Source organism: Diabrotica undecimpunctata, chromosome 4, assembly GCF_040954645.1.
Source record: "Diabrotica undecimpunctata isolate CICGRU chromosome 4, icDiaUnde3, whole genome shotgun sequence".
NCBI lineage: Eukaryota > Metazoa > Arthropoda > Insecta > Coleoptera > Chrysomelidae > Diabrotica > Diabrotica undecimpunctata.
The window spans coordinates 23,858,787-23,882,304 of NC_092806.1; the positions used below are offsets into that span (position 1 = coordinate 23,858,787).

The 23,518-nt window shown below is 32.9% G+C and overlaps 2 protein-coding genes across 4 annotated transcripts in view; one reads left to right on the top strand and one right to left on the bottom strand.

The window, feature by feature from the left end:
- Nucleotides 1–21,844, bottom strand: part of LOC140439304 (uncharacterized) — a 39,863-nt gene extending 18,019 nt beyond the window's left edge. The window contains exons 1-3 of one of the 3 annotated variants that reach the window (XM_072529137.1): nt 21,562–21,844; nt 4,056–4,478; nt 12–1,532 (exon numbers count right to left, since the gene is read on the bottom strand). In XM_072529137.1, coding sequence (XP_072385238.1) covers nt 12–1,532; nt 4,056–4,459 — 1,925 coding nt within the window. In that variant the 5' untranslated portion in view covers nt 4,460–4,478; nt 21,562–21,844. The other 2 variants (XM_072529138.1, XM_072529136.1) reach the window with 2 other exon arrangements.
- A 121-nt stretch (nt 21,845–21,965) lies between these two features.
- Nucleotides 21,966–22,958, top strand: eIF3f1 (eukaryotic translation initiation factor 3 subunit f1). The gene is made up of 2 exons (XM_072529139.1): nt 21,966–22,124; nt 22,214–22,958. The coding sequence occupies exons 1-2, from the start codon at nt 22,016–22,018 to the stop codon at nt 22,939–22,941; spliced, it is 837 nt and encodes a 278-aa protein (XP_072385240.1). The 5' UTR covers nt 21,966–22,015; the 3' UTR covers nt 22,942–22,958.
- Nucleotides 22,959–23,518: the final 560 nt, after the last annotated feature.

Genomic DNA, 23,518 nt, shown 5'->3' on the forward strand with positions numbered 1-23,518 from the left:
TTCTGTCTTACCTCCGCCTTTCTTGTTCTCTGAAATCCCTAATTTCTTCAGGAGTGGCCTTCCGTACAGTCCAGCTAGTAGGAAACCTCGGTGGTGGTGGACTACTAGATCTGTCCGTGATGTCAACGTCTAATTCTTCTTTTATGGGAGATATCTCTTTAGATTCTGACTTATGTTCTAGCCAGAAGTTGCACAATGTACTAAGTAATTGATCCGAATCTCTACCAGCTCCTATCCATTGGTACACATCCAGATTTGCCTTGTACTCCATATAAGGTACGAAATCGTCAGGTTGTTCGGAGGCATTACCGCATAAAAATGTAATAGCAGAAGGTAATATTCCTATCCAGTTGTCTGTATAACTGTACCAGTCGTTAAGAGGGCTTATAGGATTTTCCTGCCAAGCTTTTAGCCTTTCTTGCAATGTATACATATTCATTCTGTGATCACATGTTGAGCATATCACGTCCCTTATCAAGGAAAAGAAGTTTGCGTGTGTGTCTTGCATCAGTTCTGGTTTGTTACTTAACTCTAATATGTCAATATCGGAGTTATCTAAATCGATAGGGATGTTCATTACATCGATACCGTCTAGATCTTCCACACATGCTGGGGTAATTTTACCATATTGAGTAATACTGTTAACAGGCTGCTGAAACACATTTGAACTAGACGTAGTTGGTACATTGGTGAAGGTTGAAGTTGCTGATACAGTAGGACTATAGGATTCCTTGTTTATTTCGACTTTAAGTTTAGGTGTAGGTGTTCTTCTAGATGCACTCAATTTACTTTTGCTTCTTGGTTTCGAGGAGGAACTGGACATAGCGTCTATCAACGAATCCGAGTCAGAATCTGAATTGGAACTATGGTCGTAGTGTGTTTTAATCTTATTACTATTACTGAACATATGCTCTGAGGATTTTCGGAACTCTCTTTTGATTTTCTTTTTACTAATTAGTTTATTTTCTACTTGGTGTTTTGTAATCACTGTCATATTTTTATTGTAAGGCAGTTGCGTTCTATTTATAATATCTGTGAGTGTAATTCCTTTTGTATTTAATTCTGGATCATTCGCTTGTTCCAACTTCCTTTTTTTATGTTGAGAGATCATATTTTTGTATGAATCATCATTTATATAAAACGGATTGAAATTCGGTGTGATGTACCTTTCTAAATCTACTGGAAAACTATTTAACTTTGTTAACATTGTCGAACTATAATATTGTTCTTTGGAATTATTTATACTATTCCTAATACTATTAAGATGCCGTTTTTGTTTTCGAGACAATGAAGACGGTGGCCCTTCTGGGTAGTTCTCGTCTGAAGAACACCCAGTGTCATCAGTTTTTAATTTTATCGATTGCAAAATTTGAAAATATCGCCTCTTGGTTCTATACGAAACATAATCTACATTCGTTTTCTTCTTTTCTTGTTTCGGGTCCATCCCAGGAGGCAAATTTCTTATTTGAGAGAGAAGTTTACTATGAGATTCTAGTACATCATTTTTCAGCTGCTTCCTAAACACTTTATACCTAAAAAATAAGATATATTATCAATTATAACAATAAAAAATCGGAAAAGAACAAACGTTTAATTTTTAGTAAAATGTGAGATAAGTGGGCGTTTGATCTTTTGTAAACAGAATCAGTAGGGTTTCCTACGAATTCGGAAATAAGGTTTTCGACTTCGGAAATGATAAGTTCGATTTGGATTTCGAAGATAAGGGGATTTTCCGTGAGATCAATGATCGGAGTATCTTTAAGAAGGGTCTTTTTGAGAATTACCTTTTTTTTAGGAAGATGTCTATTTGTTTTAATACCTCTGATTTTTAGTTCATAGTCGATTTGGTTTATTTTTACAACCGAGATAATAGAAGACACCATTTTATTTTAGTTTAAAACTCGCTGCGAACTTGTAGTTTTGAAAGAAATATATGTGGCTTAATGTGGGAACATGGAAGAAAATCAAGCTCCAAGCGTTGGGCGCCACTTGGGTTTATTAGCCATGGGCGTATCAAAAAAAATTAGGGAGGAAAAAATTGGGAAAATTTTTGAGATACTTTGAACATGCTTCAATGGAACCGCTTCATAATAAATAGATAGAATAGATGTCCACGAAACATAAATGCTTGCATACAAAATAATGTAAACGCTTAACACATAAGAACGGGAAAAAATCCAGATAAAGACTGGATTAAGACTATGAGCAAATATGGTTTCAAAAAGACGCAATGGGCAACAGTGAAGACGTACAAGTATTAGACGAAAGTTATATGGAAAAACTGAAACAAGCTTCTGCAGACAACAAATGATAGGAAAGCGACATAGCTAGTAGATGTCCTATTTAGTCTTCTTCTTAGAGTGCCATATCCCTACGGAACGTCGGCGACTACCATGCTTATAATATTGTTATACTGATCTCGGTCTTGCGCTACGTGTAGCAATTGGTCCGCTGTCAAACCTGTCCACTGCCGCAAATTCCTCAACGCAAGAGAGTTTCTTCCGTCCTATCCATTTCTTTCCTTCGATTTTACCGTTGAGAATTAGCCGAAGGAACTCATATCTTGGTCCTCTGATTATATGTCCAAGATATTCTAGTTTACGCCTCTTAATAATATTTAATAGAGTTCGTTGATGTCCCATTCTTCGAAGAACTTCTTCGTTTCTGGTTCTGCTAGTCCATGGAATTTTTAGTATCCTTCGATACAACCACATCTCAAACGCCTCGATTTTATTCATGATATCGGCGTTTAAAGTCCAAGTTTCACATCCATACAAAAGTACAGACCACATGTAACATCTTGTAAACTTTTCACGGATTTCCAAATTTAATGAGTTATTGGATAATAGAGGCTTGAATTTTTGAAATGAGTTTCTTGCCTGTTCAATTCTACATCGAATTTCGAAGGATGGATCTAGATTTTCGGTTATCCAACATCCAAGGTATTTGAATCTCTGAACTCTCTGCAGCGGTTGTTGGTTTAATATCAGTTGGGTTGCGCCGATATCCACTTTACTGGTCACCATGTATTTAGTTTTATCGACAGTCTCCAATTTGTGCATTCCATGTCAACTCTATTGATTAGCTCCTGCAGATCGTCGATGTTTTCAGCTAGAATCACAGTATCGTCGGCGTACCGTATATTGTTAATTATTTCTCCTCCTATGATAATTCCTTTTTGATCTTTTAAAGCTCCCTAAATAGATTCTCAGAATACACGTTAAAGAGGGTGGGAGACAGTACACAGCCCTGTCCTATTTAGTAGTTATCGCGAAAGAGGCATCATTGGAGATTTCAAAGACATGCAATTAAAAAAACTGTGTAAGAATTCTGTGTAAAAAAAGTGTCTGCCAAAAAACTATAGACCTCTTCAATTCAGGATACTCAAGAAACGTGGATTTATTCATACGAGCCAGAAAATAAAAGCCAGTTAACTCTTTGGGAGTGAAAGTAAGGGACAGTTGTCTCTATAGGATTTTTAAGGTGAAGAAAAGTCAATACAAGTGATCCGTTCTCTAAATGTCTTCAAAATGGCCGTATTACTTATCTCGAAAACAGGTCATGTAGTAACAATAGCTCTATACAAGATTAAACTGTTACTGCTGATTGGTAAACAACCAGTTCTCCTTGGCAAATCATCGCTAAGTTTACAAAAAAGAACCTCAAATGTCGAATTATCTTCCATCAATACAATGGAACTTAATATACTAACTAGTAAGACTAATATCGAATTTTTGATGTCACAATTCGAAGTTTTACGTCATTCTCCTCAAAGTTCCTATTTAAATCCCAACGATTTTTTTACTTATCATAAAATCGAGTAAGGACTAGGTTCGACTCGTCGCAAGAAACTTTACAAAACGTAATTTTCTCGGTACCAAATATCGAATGGAATAACTATGCCCAGATTTTTAGGGAAAAGTCGATAGGGAAAAAAATCCAGGAAAATGTATCTACTGGTTTATTCCAGTTCTATATGTAAAATATAAAAGACATCCATCGCATATGCTAATATATTTTTAATTTAAAATACTAAATAGTACTTAGTATCTTACCTATATTTTGCTTCTTTCTTTTCGGCCTTTTTGATAATCTTCCGCATATGAGCTATATCTGGCCTGAAGTATCCAGCTTTTAAGTCATCGTGAAATTTAACTAATGGACTAGTAAATTTGAATACTTCAAAATCAAATAACCTCTGTAAAGTTTTCGTTTTTTCTAGTTCATCATCAACAGGAAAGTTCGGTAAAAAGGTCTGAAGGTGCTGCCTATTTTCTTCCGATAACGAATTCCAGGTTTCTGTTGACAATATTTCCTTAAATATATCTTGTCTTTCACATAATCCCTGTGGTAATTGTAGTTTGATATTTCCTATTTGAGCTATTTCCATTCCATCATCTTCCGAACTTTCTGTACTGTAATCTGACGATGAACTATCTTCACTGCTTGAATTATCCATTTTGAATTAGTTGTGTTTCCTAAAAATCACATTAAATCAACATCTTTATTCTAATACTAAAAATTATTAAGAATTAACCCTACTCTATTATACAGTACATATACAATTATAAGAAAACATTGATAATATAAATCATATAAATTTATTAATAATATTATTAATAAATGAGGAGTATAGATGCAAAAGTCACATTCTCCACTTTTTGTCAAAAATTTATTTTTAGTTGTTTCGTATTCACCACATTGAAATAAATCATTTTTCAAAGTTTGAGAGAGCAGAACTAACAGTCTCTTGTACAAATTGATAAATAAAATCGCGTTGTTGTTATTATCCCACAACTAACATTCTCAACCGTATTAACTTGCAGAACTCACGTTCTCCCTTTCAGCCTATGAAACTGGAAAGTTACAGTCACGTGCCACCTATGCTGTTTGTCAGCGGCAGTGTTCGTCTTTCGGCTTAGTTTATTATGAGTTAGTTACACACAAGTGAAGTACTTTTTTAAGTTATTCTCGTTTTTTTCGATATTTATAGTAATAAAATACAAAAATAAGGATGTAAGTGTACGACCAGTAAACAAAAGTATTGGTGAAACTGAGTGAAGAGAAGTGAGTCAAAGAAATGCAGGTTTTTAACCTAACTTTAATCTTAACTGTGCATTGTTAAATTCAAGATGTCTTGCTTAACTTGAATGTTCAGATAAAAAATAGACGATAGCCAATCTAACCGATGTTTATCTTTCGTTTTTTTTTAGATATACGGCAAAAGGCTTCCCGAGCTTCCCGACATGCAACCTCCATAGTGGCTCACTATTATGCAGAACAATATCAGCCCAGGATATTAGACGCTTTCACTCAAAGTTTTATGCAACATAGGATAAAATATCGCAAGGTAATTTTATCTTAAAACATTTGACTATGCAGCAAATCCAAAGAAGGCATCCTTAAAAAAATAGGAATACAGTACAAGATAGAGCGAAAAATTTTATACGAAACAATGAAAAGAAAAATGTCCCAGTTCGCTGTACTACATTTTTGGAAACCTTAAGTGTATCCAGGTTTAGGGTGAGTCGATTAGCCCAAAAGTACTTTACTGGTGAAATGTCAAAAGAGAGAAGAGGAGGGGACAGAACTTCTCACAAGTTTACAGCCAAGAAAGCTAGTGTTACGCGTTTTTTGAATAGCTTGAACTGTAGCGAAACACATTATTGTACAAAGATGGGTTCTCAACTGAACTTAATGTACGAAAACTTTGGCGAATGTACATAACAGCTGTTCAAGACAAAACGATTGAAGTAAAAGAGTGTTAATACTTTAGATATATTTTTAACACATAATATAACTTAGGATTTGGTAGCCCACGGGTGGATGTTTGTTCAACTTGCTTGTCACTTACCGAGCAAATAAAAGTATGCAAGGATGTATAGCAAAATGCTACTCTCATAAAAACTCATTTAAAAAAATTAAAATATACAGCATTTTATGATCTTCTTAAGGAGGTAAAATATGACTTTTTGATGTTGAGCTTAGATTGTCAAAAAAATCAGGCGCTACCGAAACTTCCTGATCAATTCACTTATAGTCGACAGTTATACTTTAATAATTTTTGTGTTGTAAAAGGGTCTTCGAAATCCAAACTTACTAAGAAAAAGATAACTTTCTACGTATGGACTGAGAATGAGTTTGGAAAAGGTTCAGGTGTAATAGCATCCTGTTTGATTTATTATGTGCTATTGGTATGTGTGCGGGTTAAAATAACACAATTTTACTTGGCTTGCTAAATGCGCCAAATCATATAACGGAGCTCCAGCTCGTTTTTCCAATGACAGGGTCACAGCTTTCTCCCCCCTGATCGCGTTTTTGGAAATATTGAGAAGGAAATCAGAAAGCGTGAGATAATCGTTAGCCCTGAGGAATATATTCAAATAACAGACAGGTTTGCTACTGTTAAAAAGCTTGGAAATGACGTAACAGTTGCAAATTGGAAATCGGTAACAAAGGAAGCCATAAAAGCTCCTGGTTCTTTGCATTTTGGGATAACGAAAGAATGTACAAACTGTCAGCCGTGTTTTGGTTAAACGTGAGACAACTTACAAGTGAAGAAGTGAAGTTGCGGATACTGCACGAAGCATAACTAAACGAGGACAAACTTTGCGTAGCTTAAGGCCCGAGACTATTGCTAAAAGTAATTGCCTAGCGAAACTCCAAAAGAGATAGATGACGTAAATTCTCTTTTAAAGAAACATTATGGAGACGAGTGGAGAAATTTTGAAGAATTACATTTTTACAAGCATGTATTAGACGATCCAGAAGGAGTTGCAACTGAAGAAGATGAAGTGTGCTTTGCTGTTAATGAGATACCTCTGTTTCAAATTTAATTTTTTATTGCAGGGTTTTATATTTTACAGTAAAATTTGAGCAAAATAAAACAAGTGAGCAACAAAAAACTGAATTTTTTTATACCTAAATTATATTCGTACAGTATTATGGAACTTTTTTATCTAAACATTCCCATTAAACTTGGTTTCAAAACTAACTGTTTCCACCTTGTTACGGTGCAGACGTCATCATCATCATTTTGGCTTTACAACCCTGTGTGGGTCCTAGCCTCCCCAAGAATTTTTCTCCAGTCGTCCCTATCCATCGCCTTCCTCCGCCAAGCACGTATTTCCATATTTCTCATATCTTGATCTATGATATCTAGGAATCTTGTTCTGGGTCTTCCTCTTCTTCTTTGACCAATAGGTCTATCAAGGAGCGTTTTTCTAGCTGGGTCGGTTTGCTCCATCCGCATTACATGGCCTACCCACCTCAGACGTCCTATCTTTATGTGTTTTACGATATCTGGTTCCTGGTATATCCTATAGAGTTCGAAGTTGTATCGTCTTCTCCAGCCACCATTTTCATTTACCGCTCCATAGATGCGCCTTAGTATTTTTCTTTCGAAACATCCTAACATGCTTTCATTGCTTTTTGTTAAAGTCCAGGTTTCTGAACCATATGTTAGGACTGGGCGTATTATTGTTTTGTAGAGTTTTACTTTTGTATTTCTTGATATAACTGTAGATTTAAAAAGGAGATTAAGCCCAAAATAGCATCTATTAGCCGTGCAAATTCTGCGGTTTATCTCTGCGGTAGTGTCATTTTCAGTATTGACGAGCGTTCCCAGGTATACAAATTCGTTAACTGCTTCGATGACGTCATTTTCTATAACAAGTGGCCGTAGTGTTTGTGGTTGCGAACCTATTTTCATGTATTTGGTGCAGACCTCACATTCTTCAAATTTTAGTACCAAAAGTAACATTATCCAAATTAATAAGTTATTTTTTTTGTATTCATTGTGTATTCCCCACCATATCTTTATAAAATCCATTATTAAATTATTTCTAAACGTAAACAAAAAAATTCGTTATAGTTGACTTCATAATATTGTTTGTAGACGTTTTTTTCATTTCCTCTAACATTTTAAAAAGTGGAGAATGTGACTTTTGCATCTGTACCCTTCAAATTAAAATTGGACAAATTTGGTACTTTACTGAAAATGAAAAAAGAAGTATAAACACTATCTAGGTACATAAAGTTTCTTGTTCCTGTAACTTTCGGTTGAAACAAGAGAAAAAAAATCCTAATCCTAAATTCATCTTTGAAAGCTAGACAATATCATATAGACTGTGTTCATTTGAAAAGGGCCCACGCTTAATATTTCAGAAATGCGACATATTAGAAATAAATGCCGAAACACGTTAACTTTTAACTTAAAGGGCACACTTGTTAGCGCTAATGTCATAAACGTCAGACTCACCCTCTCCCTAGTAGAGATACCCCTTAATTTTTCTCAAATGGAGTTAGGCATCAAACTATACCTCATTTAAAAGGTCTGGTAAATCTAAAATTATATCCAATCATATTGTTTTACTTTTGATACCAACTTCAATTGTTATTTAATGGTTGTTTAAAATTGGTTCTCTTTAAACGTTTCATAGGCCTCCGTATTGTTGACCATTTAAAAAGCCATAATAATAGTGACAAAAACAATAATCACAATTAAAAAGTCATAGTGATAATTAGGTGAGCGTTTTACCCCTAAAAAGACGCTTAGAAACGGAATATACCGACTAAACCGTTTTTTTGTTTTAAGTTATTTATTTATAACAATTTCCGGTCCACTTGGAAAAATTTTTAAAAATATACATTTTAACTTGAAGAATATATAAAATCGAATAAAAAAGATTTGTGCGGTAGAAATGCAAAAAAAAATTAGTCGGTTTATGTTCTGCTTATGGGGGTAAACCGCTCGCCTAAATGACAATAACAAGTTTCAGCTTTGTGGTCTTTATTAGACAATTAATATTTTTTCTATTGTTACATTGCATGTTTACAATCTACTCTATACACAGAGTAATAAGTAAATGTCTGTAAGTAAATTAACGTGAGTTAGGTACCGTTCAGTGACGGTTCTCTAAATATTGTTGCGGTAGGTCTTCTGGCCATAACCTCTTCAATCTTCTTTCGGCAAGTGGTTGGGTGAATAAATTATTTATCAGTTCGTTGTTGTGATCAGTGGTGCGATTTTTATATTTTATTGAGTGATTCTTTATTATGTCCTTAAGTAATGAGATTTCCAGATCATTGTGAAGTGTTTGGTTAGATACATACCATGGAGCTTTACTATCATACGGAGTATTTTGGATTGGAATGTTTGAAGTATCTTCGTAGTTGAAGGTTTACTACAGCCCCATAGTTCTATTCCATATACCCAAATTGGTATAAGTATCGCTTTGTACAGAAGCAGTTTATTTTCAAGAAATAACTGAGACTTTTTGTTAAATAACCAGTTTATATTTTTAGTTTAAGATCTAGTTGTTTCCGTTTAGTTTTAATGTGCGTTGTCCATGTAAGTTTTTCATCCAGGTGCAATCCCAAGTATTTGACAACTGGTTTTATAGGAATGGGAGTATTATTAATATAACTTGTGGACATGAATATTTTTTTTTGCTAGCATTAACACTGATCTTCCATCGCTTAAGCCAGTTTTGTAATTGATCTAAATGATTTTGTACTTTTTGTGATGCTACATTGAGTCGATATCTACTACCAAGATTCCCATGTTATCGGCAAATGTAGCTAGTAGCTAATAGATATCGCAGGTATTGACAATTATTAAAAATGGTTTATACATTACCTGAAAGGACCGAAATTATTTTTCTTTACGGAAAATATTACAAAAGTGCTAGAAGAACAGCTACTGCATTTAATGAAAGACACCCAGACAAACTTGTCGATAAGTATTCCATAATATTAGACTAACAGTAAGATATTTGATCTCTAAAAACGAGACGAACAAGCTGAATTTTGTTGAGAATGACAATTTTTGAACCTCAAAAAAACTCCCGGTTTCCCCCTAAAATCCCCGTCGTAGGGGGGGGGGGGGAGACGGTAAATCGATTTACCAAGAATCTGTACGCCGTAGAAAAAAAAAATGTTTCAAACAAGAAATATAGCCAAGATAATTTTGAACAAAAATCTGTATTAGCACTTTTTGCGTAGAATGAACCGTTCTCTCAGAAAGAACGCTTGAAGCAACCGGCGATTTTGAATATCTATCAGTTCTTCTTCTTCTTCCTCTTTATAAGCAATTCTGCTTGTTCATTGGCGAATTAATACGGCTATGGAAGGTTGTCACTCCATCTTTTGCGCGGTCGTCCGATAATTCTGCTTATGTGGTTATTCCATTCTTTTTTTTTTATTTTGTGTCCATTCATTTATACACTGTTCGTTACATTTTCTTCTAATGTCTTCACTTCTCTTTCGATCTCTCAGCGTATTTCCTGTAATTCTTCTCAGTACTCTCATCTCTGCCGTTTCCAGTAGCATTTGTGTTGTGGCTGTGTCGGGTCTTGTTTCTGAGGCGTATGTCATTATTGGTTTTACACTGGCTTTACAAATTCTTAACTTCAACTCAGTGTTAATGTGTCTGTTTCGCCATATAGTGTTATTAAGGCATCCTGCCAGTCTAGTTGCTTTATGTACTTGATCTCTCACTTCTTTGTCCAGGTATCCATAGCTAGACAGTGTAATTTCCAAGTATTTTATTTCCATTACTTGTTCAATACTGATGCCATCAATTTCTATTTTACATCTGGTTGGTTCTTTGCTGACTACCATTTTTTTTGTTTTCTGAGATGAGATATAATATTAAATTCTTTTGCTCTTATGTTAAATCTGTGGACCAGACTAGACTATCTTCATCTTGGGCTATCAATATTGCGTCGTCTGCGTAACAGAGTCTTTTTATTTCTTTGTTTTCCCATTCTGTATCCTCTTTCTTCGTTAACGCTTTTGATGATTTCATCCATGAACAAATTGAAGAACATGGAGGTCAATGAATCTCATTGTCTTATTCCGCTGCCTATTTCTATATCTTGTGCAAGTTGTCCATCTATTCTGACTTACATTTTGTTGTTTTAGTAGATGTTGTTGATAGTTTTTATAATATTTAGGGGAACTTCTCTATTATACAGAAGATGGATTACATCTTGAGTCTTACTCTGTCAAACGCTTTCTTTAGGTCAATCACACAGAAATGCTGGTCTATTATACTCGTGCGTAACTGAATATTAGTTATGCACGAATCAATTTGAAATAAAATTTGTATCAACTCGACGGTAAAATTTAATATCTTTTGATCAGAATGTCTTATCGACAAAAATCAAAATATCAAACCGAAAACAACATATCAAATGTATTTATTCACCAAGTGTGTTATTAAGATGATTACGCCCGGAAAGCAATATAATTGCTCTCCGGATAGTACTACATGTAGTAACACCAGTGGTACATACAAGATTTTATTTTTCACTTCACATAATACAAAAACTAAAATTGAGACCTTTGTTGAAGTAGTCTATGACAGTTGTTGATATTTTGACGTTTGCTGATTATATTATGCAGTTGTCAGTTGGATTTATATTCAGTTATGGGTTTCTGTCATTTATTTATATTCAGTTATAAAAAAATTGTACTTTCAATATTTATAAAGATTGTTAAGGTTAAAAAATGTTAGTTCTATAATATTTACTCCTTTCAAAATTGTTTAAAATAAACAACTTCGTTCTAAACATTTGCTTTCTATCTTATACAACAGGGTATTATAGGTCATAACGCCCGATTATTACGCCCTAGGATATAACAAGTGCGTTTATGGTAACAGTATTCAAGCTAAAATAAACAAATAATATGCAAGTGAAAAATAAAAATATAAACAACCGCAGCATATTGTAATTTAACATTGTTGAATTTATTAATGGATTATCGCAGGTGATTAACACGGTACTGAAAACAAGGTATGAACATTTATATTGAATATATTATCTGGGTGATTTATTAGAACTTACGATAATAATCAACAAGTCAATACAGATTAATCCTTTGGAAAAACGTAAAAAAAAGGTGTACATATTTCAGAACCAACTGAGCAAGGAGTAAACGAAATAATAAAATATCTTAAAAATAACAAAAGCCCAAGCTAGAACGGAAGTTTGGCCAAGTTTTAAAAGAAAGAGGTCTATCTTTACTTAAGGCAGTCACAAACTTAATTCAACAAGTGTGAGAAGAACAAGTGCTAGGCAGATGGACAGAGGCTATTATTTGTCCAATATCCAAAAAAGATAATATGCAATGATTATAGGGACATCTCACTCTTGGACGGAGCCTATAAAGTTTTAGCCACAATTTTAAGAAATAGGCTTGTTATTTAGCCAGAATGTAATAGTGTAATACCAAGATGAATATAGGGAAGACAGAACGACAAAAGGCCCAGTTTTGTACTAAAACAAATAAAATGCTCCAGCGAAATAAATAAACCAAACATTTACGAGACAATGGAAGAACTTAGTATGCCTGTAAAAGTTATAAGATTAGTGTACCTATACAACACTGGAAAACATCACAAGTAAAGTAGTAGTTGAAGGGCAGTTATCGAAGCAGTTCTCAATTAATATGGGACTGAAACAACGAGATACAATCTATCTTAGACCAGGGCGAATCTATTTTGATGTGGATATGAGAGGTGGCATTATGATTATTGCAGAAATAGTTAGATGATAACTTCAGTAATAATAATTGACTTATCCTCATTCTTGTCTAGTTCCTAATTCGTCTAGAAAATCTTTATAACATAGTAAAACCAGCAAACTTTTACATTTCAAACGATTGCACGCCACGGAAAGTACTTCTACGACGAAGACATTGGGTGAAATTTGTAACTGAAGTAATGTAGTTTATAAAAAAACTACTTGTGTAAAAATTTTAGATTGTTTGTAATGTGAAAGTTCAGCGTTTTTTAGGCATATTTCAAATACCACACATTTTTTGCTAAAAATCAAAACCGAAATTTGATGCCATAGTTTTGAAGATTGTCATCGAATAATGAAAATTCCATAGTGACCATATGGAAAAATGATTAATTTTAATGATCTCATGAGAACACGCTTTTTGATTTTTGTCGATAGGACACTCTGATCAAAAGATATCGAATTTTTACCGTCAAATTGTATACAGTCCATCTAATTTACTTACCGTTGCACGTCATTATCATTGATAGAGATCGAAGTTGACATAGTTGCCAAAGTATAAAAAAATCCTGAATCCATTTTAAATCAAATAGGTCACATAATTATTGTAAAAGTGGATTATACAACAAAACAAATTAATATTTAATGTAAATAAATAAGACACAAAACAAGAGTTAAAAAATAATCTTGTTAAAAACAATTTGAGCCGCTTGTATGCGTCGTGTAAAGATGTAAAATGGAATACTTTTTTCATTACTTATTAACATTAGTCAACACCGCAACTGTCAAATAATTGTTACCAATTTATGCCAAAATATCACCTTCGTTCGATTACAGTTACAGTGTGTTCCGAACAAATGTTCTTCATAAAAACGCTTTATAATGCATTTATACAAATTAATTGAAACATATTATTGTGTATTTCTTTAAGTTAACTTTAATAGAAATCTTTAAATATTATTTCTACGCATATATAATAAAATATGTCTAGTGGCTGTAATGCCAGTGTACTCGGCAAAGTGATTCTAAAAAAGAACACACCTACCGCCTAAATATTTCGTGTTGGTATCTTGTGACCTCACGGACTATGACGCGGATGACGTGCAACGGTAAGTAAATTAGATGAAGTATATATGTGTCTGTGTTTTCATTCGGATTTTGCAGAATACCAATTTATGATCACTTCCTGTTTCTGCTGATATTAGTGCTCTTACATACAAGATTTGAGGGGTTTAACTCTCTATTCGACAGAATATAGTCTATTATAGATCTTGATCCTCTAGTGTTTTCAAAAGTGTATTTGTATTGTTCTTTGTAGGGGAAAATGTATTATTAATACGTATTTTAAGGTAAAATACGAATAACAGGAACTCTAAATAATAATAATCACATATTTATAACATATGTATATAATGTAGCCTTATTAAATATAAAATATGAAAAGAATATGGACTAAAAATAAATGAAACCAAATCAAAACACATTGCTATGGAAAAAAACAATGATTCATAATAATTTGGAAATTAACATAGAGGAGCAAGTACTCTTTCCGAGGATAGCCAATTTGAATATTTGCAGATAACAATCACAAATTGTAATGAGGAATATCAAGAAATAATCAAAAGAATAGAAAAAGAGTGTGCAGCTCTGATGGAGATCCTACAATAAAAAAATGTGTTATTTTAATTACTTTAAAATTGAATCTATATACTCGTCGAGACGAAAATGCCAATGAACATCTAAAAATCATACGAACAAACTGAATTTTGTTGAGATCGTCAATTTTGGGACCACAAAAAGATGCAAAAAACTTTTCCACTCCTAACGCCACCGTTCCAATTAAACTACTACCCTAAAAAAACGTTTCAGACAAGAAATGTAGCGAAGATAATTTTGAATAAACATGTTTATTAGCACTTTTATGTAGAACGAAATGTTCTCTCAAAAACAACGCTCAAAGCGACCAGCGATTTTGAATGTCAGTTACGCGCGTGATATCAATTTTTTAAATAAAATTTGTATCAACTCCACGGTAAAAATTCGATTTGTAAAAATTCGATTTCTTTTGATCAGAGTGTCCTATCGACAAATATCTAAATGCGTTTTAAAGGTAATGAGTGCAGCTTTCGCACTAAATTTTTGGATTTTGCCGCAAATGAAGTGAGTTGTTATAAAGCTGTTAAATAAACGTTGCGCTATTTTTGCCATTTTTTACTATTCTTTTGAGATCAATAAAATTTATCACTTCCATTGACCGGTCACTACGGAATTTCCATTCTTCTTCTTCTACGACACTACAGCCCAAATTGAGCCTTGGCCTCCTTTATTTTTTGCCTCCACCCTTGCTTGTCTGTGGCTGATCTTCTCCGTACACGGACTCCTAAAAGGGCTTTTCCAACCGGTCTCTTTCCCTGCATTCTAGCATCCAGTGCTCTTTTTGGTAGCCTATCCTCTCCCATTCCTATCACATGTCCGGCCCATTGTAATCTTTGTATTCTAATGAAGTCTGACGGTGGTGCTTCCTTATAAAGTTGATAAAGCTCGTTACTGCATCGACTTCTGATGATTCCGTTTTCCCTCACAGTTCCTAGTATTCTCTTCAGTACTTTTCTTTCGAATGTGTCGAGTTTGCTTTTATAACCATAACATGCTATTGGTCGAATTAAGGTTTTATAGATTCTCATCTTTATATTTCGGTGGACATTTTTTTTAGGCCGAAATATATAGGAGAGGGCAAAATAAGTTCTGTTTGCCTGCGATATTCTCTTTCGTATTTCTCCATCTTCTGATCCGTCGGCATATATTTCTACTCCCAGGTATGTAAACTTTCCAACCGTTTCAATGTCATTTTCATGTATAATGTTTTGTGGGACTATATTTCTTCTCGTCTGTATCATTATTTTTGTTTTTTCTGTGTTAATTTCCAGACCTAGCCTTTTTGTTTGCGTTTTTAACTCTGCGTATGTTTTCTGTGTTCTTGTTGATGTTCTACTCATAATATTAATGTCATCGGGATAAGCGGTCAGTTGAACCGTTCGGTTGGTTAGTAGGTGGAATTTCCATTGCTAGAGCCTAATCTTCAAAACCTGTAGCACGAAATTTTGATTTTTAGTTTTGGCAACAAATATGAGGCATTTGAAATATGCATAAAAAACGCTGAATTAAAAATTCACCTAATGTCGTCTTCGTGCAAGCATTTCCCGTGACGTGAGATTGTTCCATCTTTTATCGCCAAATGTCTGAGCTAGGATACCACGTCATCTTTGAGATCTTCGTCGTTACCAAACTCTTTTCCACCCAAGTATTTCTTCAGTTTCGGGAACAGATGATAATCGGAAGGAGAGAGGTCTGGGCTATGGGGAGGGTGCTCGAAAATGGTCCATTGTAGACGTTCTTGCCGATGCATGGTGCCGAGCATTGTCGTGAATCAGAAATACCTTTGTCAACAACATGCCACGTCGTATATTCTGTATTGCATGTTTTAGTATTGAAGGTTTCGCATAGGCTTATGAAATTATTGTTTCACTTCTAAGCATAAATTCTACTTGGATTAAACCCTTACAGTCCAAAAAAACAGTTGCCATCAGTTTTCTTGTGTCATCACTACTATATTAATAAAAATGAATCGCCGAACTGCAACAAATTAGATAATTCTTTGATTGTTGTGTTTGTTATTATCTTTTCAAAATGTTATATAACGAAGTCGTGTGACCACACGGCAACGAAACTTGGCTCACATCTCAGACTGATCACTGATGCGACAGTGGTAACTGGTAACTGGCACGCACAAAGTCGAGGTGTTGGGGGATCGGCGCCGCGCGTGATGCGCGACCGTTCTTTACTTTCTGGATGACCCTCGTACATTGTGTATGTTGTAGTGTATGTATTGAGTAATTTCTTTGTCTGCCTCCACCAAAGGTTGGTGATCTCAGTGTTATTTAGTTTGGTTTGGTTTAAAACTGCTCGGTTTTTTATAAATAATCTGAATATTTTGTTTTTGATTATGTCATAATTATTTTCTTTAATAAACCATTATTTCATAAATTTTTTCAATACAAAATTGTTTCAATGTTTCAGGTGGACCAAAAGTTCCACAATGGCTCATTTTTTTTATTTAAAATGAAACGGTTCAGTGTTTATTGAAAAAAAATTGCTTAAAATTTGTAAATAACTGCAAATTTGGTGGGTGTTTGCAATCTAAATAATCACACAAGAACAAAATGTATGAAAAGTCTTGCAGTTCTCCCATCCTGTTTTCTATACTTACTATGAAACCAGGTGTATATTTTAACATGATATTTATAACAACTTAAAATGCATACTATATATATGTATATATTCAAAGACCCTTATATCGCATAGTGGTGTAGGGCGACAATAGATTATAATACAAATACAATTCAATATAAATATCAAACCTAATCTTATTTGTAAACTTAACTATATTCTACTGTGTATTTACATTATGTACCAATTTGACCCATTCCTCCTTACTTCTGGCCAGCGTCCTTGCTTCTGTCCATGTTGTCCCCCTTTTATGTTTCCTATACATCCTATCCTATATATATAATCCTATCGGGGTTATATCTCATGTTTATTGTGGTCTACCTTTTTTCTTTCTTCTTTGGGATATTGCCTGTCAAATTTCGTTCACTGATTTTGAATTCTACATTCTCTGAAGATGACCCCACCAACTGAGTTGTCTTCTTTTATATATATTCCAATGTTGACCCTATTTGCAAAACTTCTCTTGTTTGAATGTTCCGTAGCCTATCTCTTTTGATAAATCCTCGAACTCGTCTCAGATATTTTATTGCTACTGCCTGCATTTTACTCTTTTGTTATTCTGTTAATACCCACGACTCACAACCAAAATTTCAGTCTTATTTATGAATTTATTTTTCATTGCATAGTATAGGTTTACCATTTTTTGAATCCTATTATTATTATCTATTTCCTGTCTTCCATTGTCTTCTAATTATACTCCTAAATATTGGAAGGTTCATACTTGCTCTATATTCTTATTTTTTTATATTTATCTTTTCTTCTTCTTCATTTTCTCCTATCACCATAACTTTTGTTTTATATATATGAAAATAAATATGGGAAATAGATAATCTACAACAAACTAGAAAGAAAAATGAAAAATTAGATCTAGAAAAAGCAATACACCAGAAAAAGAAAACCAAATTAAATGTATGATACATCAAACTATAATGGGAAAAGTGATTAATAATAATAGACCCTTATAGACTTTTTTAGGAATATTTCAAATACCTCATATTTGTTGTTAACACTCAAAATCGAAATTTCAAGTTTTGAAAATTAGGCTCTAACAATGGAAATTCCATAGTGACCAGTCCATGGAAGTGATACATTTTATTGATCTCATGATAATCGTAAAAAATTGCATAACATTTATTTATTTAACAACTTTATAGAAGCTGACTTCATTTACAGTCAAATTTAAAATTTTAGTATGAAAACACTCTTCACCTTTAAAACCCATTTTAATTTTTGTCAATAGGTCACTCTGATCAAAAGATATTGAATTTTCACCATAGAGTTGATTGTAGGTGGTTACATGGCGTAACCGACATTTAAAATCACTGATCACTTCAAGCGTTATTTCTGAGAGAAAGGTTCATTCTACACAAAAAGTGCCAATAAACATTTTTGTTCAAAATTATCTCAGCTACATTTTTTGTTGGAAACATTTTTTTCTATGGCATACAGATTCTTGGTAAATCAATGGTTTTTCCAAAAATCAACATTCTCAGCTAAATTCAGCTTGTTTCATATAATTTTAAGAGGTCATATCTACAATGACTGGACTAATAAAAAAATATATATGGCAGAATAATCTGATATTTATTGGACTTAGAATACTTAAGAAAAAGGTAACAGGGCTGTGCTAGCCTTTAACAATATATCTTAACCCTGGTTTCACCCACAGAGCTTAATTTGATTGATGCTAAGAATCAGACTCCAGAATCAAAAAGATAAAATAACATGTTAATGAATCAGTAGTACATGAGTGTTTTTAAACAAAAACAATCCCAAAAAAAATTAAAAATTAAAAAATGAAAGTAAGCACTTATTATAGTTTTTAATACCGTTCAGTGAACATGGATCATATTAGTCAGCACCAGTTATAATTAACATGCTATGAGAACTTTAACATTTATTTATTGTTGAATCCGTACCTTCCAAATAATAGCCAAACATTCCACATATTGAGCTACCAGCAAAATATGGTGAAAAAACAAAATTAAATATGGTTAAGTCAATTACAGGTGTAACTGGCTTAACCATAGTTAAGTCTGATTTGGAAAAAAGGTAGCTCCCCAAAAATTACCATTTGTAAAATGAAAATAATATGCATTTGACTACAGTCTTTATTACATTTCGGTAGGTATTAATCCTTTAAATACATAGAGGGCACTGGTGCACTTTGTCTGTTTTGAGAATATGAGAATTGCACACTGGTACACTTTTTACACATTGGTTTACACTGACAAGTAAATATTAGCAAATGGCACTTATTGTTAATAATATATGAGTTATTACTTATTACTCAATTATTTAATTATACCAGTTATTAATTATTACTCAATGGCAGTTATGGTTAAAATGTTACTGCATTTTACAAATTTATTCTTTTTTTTTTAAATGTGGTTGCCACTTATTTTACCTAATGTTTCATTTTTATTCAAGCTGAGTTGACCTGGAAATTTTTTAAAATAGTTTCATGTTTTTCTGTCACTAGCAAGTGAATCCATACGTCTCAAGTGATAGCCAAGTCCTCCACATTTTGAGTTACCAGGCCCCAGAAAAACATAGTTGAAAAAAAATTACGTGTTGATAAATCAATTAAAGGCCCAATAAAAAAATTAGACAAGAAAGTAAGTGGACATGAACTAAATATTAATCTATGACACTTGTGATTAGTTTGTTACAAGTTTTTTAAAAATGTATCCACTTTTAAAATGAAATTTTTGAGGATATGTTCACAATGAACTGCCCATTGTTATCACATGCTTAATCCAAGATTTCATTTTCAAGCTGAGTTCCATGTTTTTTTCTAATGCCAGAAAGAAAATTCAGACCTCCCACGTTATATAGGGAGAAATCTCCCTCTTTTCCCAGGGTAATATAGTTTTTCCGAAAATTACACATGAGTAAACAAATTACAGACCTAATAATTACACAGGTAAAGAAAAATACCATCCCAAAATTAGAAAATCAAGCATTTCACTTCAGTTTTTATTACATTTCAATGGACATGAATGAAATATCAGACTGGTGGTAGTTATGGTTAACATGTCATTATGTTTATTTACATAGTTATTCATTTTTTAAATGAAACAATAAATAAATGAGCAAAAATGGCAAAATATCAGATGAATTATGGCAAGAATCCACAATAAAAACATTAGAAGGGAAGTAACTATAACTGCATAAACAAATGTGTTGAATGAATCAAAATCAACTGATAAAAGGGTAGAAAAAAAGTTAACAGCAAGATGACAGAAAAAGCAAGTATTTTAAACATATACATTACATATGAATACCCGATAAAAATCATTGTACAATAATCAGTAAGTGAAACAGAATTCATTGTTATAAATTTCAGGTCTGCAGAGATTGTACCTTCTTGCTCCACTAGAACGAAAACAAGTTTATTGTGAAAATGTGATTTATCTACAAAAACTAATATACGCATTTATAGCAGAAGGTTTTGCTATTAAACAAACAGACAAAATATAATATTGTTATAACCTCGATCAATATGCTAACAATTTAAAGTACTTGGTAACTTTGATATAAAAAAAATTGATATAGAAAAAAGTAATTATTATTATTGGCGATCATTATTCATTATAAAAATATTATAAACATGTTTTCTTTTACTTAACAAGCAGAAAATGGAACATATAGCAACAATTGACTGTTTATTGAGACTGTAAGTAATCAGGTTATGAAAAATATGGATAATATGCACTAAATGAAGTGAAAGTTATTCTAATAATTTATTCTGCCTGTTGCTATTAAACAAACAGAAATACAAAAAAAACAACTGTTTAGCTATAACTAGATTGACAAGAAAATAACTTTTTTTAAAGAGTTCTTTATATGATTCTTAATTAACCAAAACTTACATTAAAAAAAAATTGTAGTACAAATAAGATAATGAATATCCCAAGTTAGTATATAAAGTACATTTAAAAGGGACTCTTCTCTTATTATATAACAAATAAAGTTTATAAACATTGTTGGGAAGCTTATCTATATATGTAAAGTATTTTGTGTCAAAATATATAGCTAATACAGTGAAAGTTGGAAATATTTATATATTCCTACCTTTTCCTTAATGTGAAGGTATAATCTGCATATAAAACATTGTAGTGTGTTATTTGTATCTAAATAGTTGCATTGCTTCTTCCTCTTTGCTTCTCAAATTACTTGCATAAATTACTTATTTGAATATAATCCTCAAACCATTGAATAAGCAAGTATACTTATAAGTATTCTTAGGATTCTACTTTGTTTAATCTAATTCTACAATTCTGCTCCTATTATTTTACAACACTTCACCCACATACACTATATTTTTTTTCCATTGATTAATGTTTGGAGGTTAAGTAAAACATAAGAACCAAAGACATTTTCAATTATCTATGGGTAATAATTTGCGCAAGAACAAACCTTTTCTAAATAAAATCTTGATCCTATTGGTAAATACATTCATAGGTTCATGACCCTTTGTTGGAAATTTCAAAAAAGTATTAAATCTTTGAGCTACAAAATTAGAACATTCATGACTGAAAATAATATAATACTTAATCAAGGTCACCTTTAATACGAAACAGGCAAAATTACAGTTAAATACGTTCTAAGTGTTTATTCAGACATATTAATTACTAATTTTACATGATGATAGAGGGTACCATCAATAAACAAACGAGTTTGATTTGAAATCGGCGGGGGAGGGGAATGGAGACATTTTTAAAAAATCAACAGTACACACCTAGTTGTTGAGCTATGTATTTTCCAGAAATATCTCGGCCGCACTCACTTTTAACTCGTAATATACAGGCACGCCTGCATTGCGGATATAGATATACCAAAACAACGCATATTCACCTCTAACGACTCGCCGCGAAACCATTTTGGTTGAAGCCATCAACAGCAAAACTCCTCCATTATTCTAATAAATTTACGAAGATCTTGCCCTTAATGCAATAAAAAATATATAAAAGTAAAATCTTTGGTTTCTCTAAAACTATTCTATATAGAAAATATCCTTTAAAAGTATTTATATACAGTCATAAATGCGAGAATAAAATACGTAAAATCCGGCATTTAAATAATCTCTAGGGATTTAAGTGTTGAAATTGTTTCCCAACCTGAAGTTTGACAATTTGACATATAAATAAACGTGCTCGTGCGCAAGTGTCAAAATCAGTTCTTTCGTCATCAAGATGGCACTAAACTTGCAAGTAAAAGTCCATCCGGTGGTTTTATTTCAAGTTGTAGATGCATACGAACGGAGAAATGCTGACTCTCATCGAGTTATTGGTACCTTATTGGGTAAGTTGAAAAAATTAATCAGAAGTTTATACAGTTCTCTATTTCTCTAAACATGTTGGACTTAACCTCAACTTATAATTTTGTTTTAGGTACGTCAGACAAAGGAGTCGTAGAAGTTACAAACTGCTTTTGCGTGCCTCATAAAGAAACTGATGATCAGGTTGAAGCGGAATTATCTTATGCCATGGATGTTTATGATTTAAATCGAAGAGTGAATTCAAGTGAGTCGATTGTTGGATGGTGGGCTACAGGCCATGAAGTTACTAACCACAGTGCGGTAATCCATGAGTATTATTCAAGGGAATGTAATAACCCTGTTCATATCACCGTTGACACAAGTCTTCAAAATGGTAGAATGGGTCTCAAAGCATATGTATGTGTTCCTTTGGGAGTACCAAATGGTAAACAAGGTTGTATGTTCACATCAATACCTGTTGATGTAGTTTGTTATGATCCCGAAGTATTTGCTCTTCAATTATGCCAAAAAACAATGGTAGCAGGATCTTCCAGATCAAGAAATGTCAATCCCATGCTTGACTTAAACCAAGTATCAGAAGCTGGAAGCAAAATGAGTGTGCTGCTAGAACAGGTTCTTCAGTATGTGGAAGATGTATTGGCTAACAGAATAGCACCAAACAATGCTGTAGGCAGATCTCTTTTAGATTTAGTCAATTCTGTACCACATATGAACAATGAACAGTTCTCAGAAATGTTTAACAGTAATGTTAAAGATCTCCTGATGGTCATTACTTTATCACAGCTTATTAAGACTCAATTACAATTGAATGAAAAACTAACATTGTTAACATCTTTTTAAATAAAATGTTGCACATCTTTTTTTCTTAAATAAAACATTCTTCCAACCACTAAAACTTATTGTAAATACTTTTACTAAATTTAAGTGGGATTACTACTCTTTAAAGAAGTAGTAATACCACATACAACATTTACAATTTTTACTATTGTTTATGAAATAAAATTTGAATAAGAATGTTTTTAAGTTAGTTTCTTTTGTATGTTTCATGGTTTTATATTTTACTTTCACATTTAATAGACAGGGTGAAAAGCTCTTTGTTCAGAAAGATATTCCCATGAGATTTTTTTTGCATAATCCCTTTCATAGGATACCCCAAAATAAGATTCAAGAGGTTGCCCAGGTGAAAAGTTGTTCCAATTTTTTTAGTAGTAGTAGTAGTAAGCTGAAACTATATTTCATACTTTTGAATAAAAATGAAAAGTATATATTGTCTTTACCTGAGATATTTTTTAGAATTGATGTTTTGAACATTGAAAAAATATAACCATCCCACTGAACGTAATTATTACACTGACAAAAGGGATTCTGCAATATTATCTTAAACTTCCAGTAGTCACATTTATTTTCAGGACATGCA

What these genes read in the sequence shown, in the direction of transcription:
- eIF3f1 (XM_072529139.1), top strand. Translation starts at nt 22,016, where the DNA reads ATGGCACTAAACTTGCAAGTAAAAGTCCATCCGGTGGTTTTATTTCAA. An exon ending in AGTTATTGGTACCTTATTGG is followed by an intron (nt 22,125 to 22,213) that starts GTAAGTTGAAAA and finishes ATTTTGTTTTAG; the next exon opens with GTACGTCAGACAAAGGAGTC.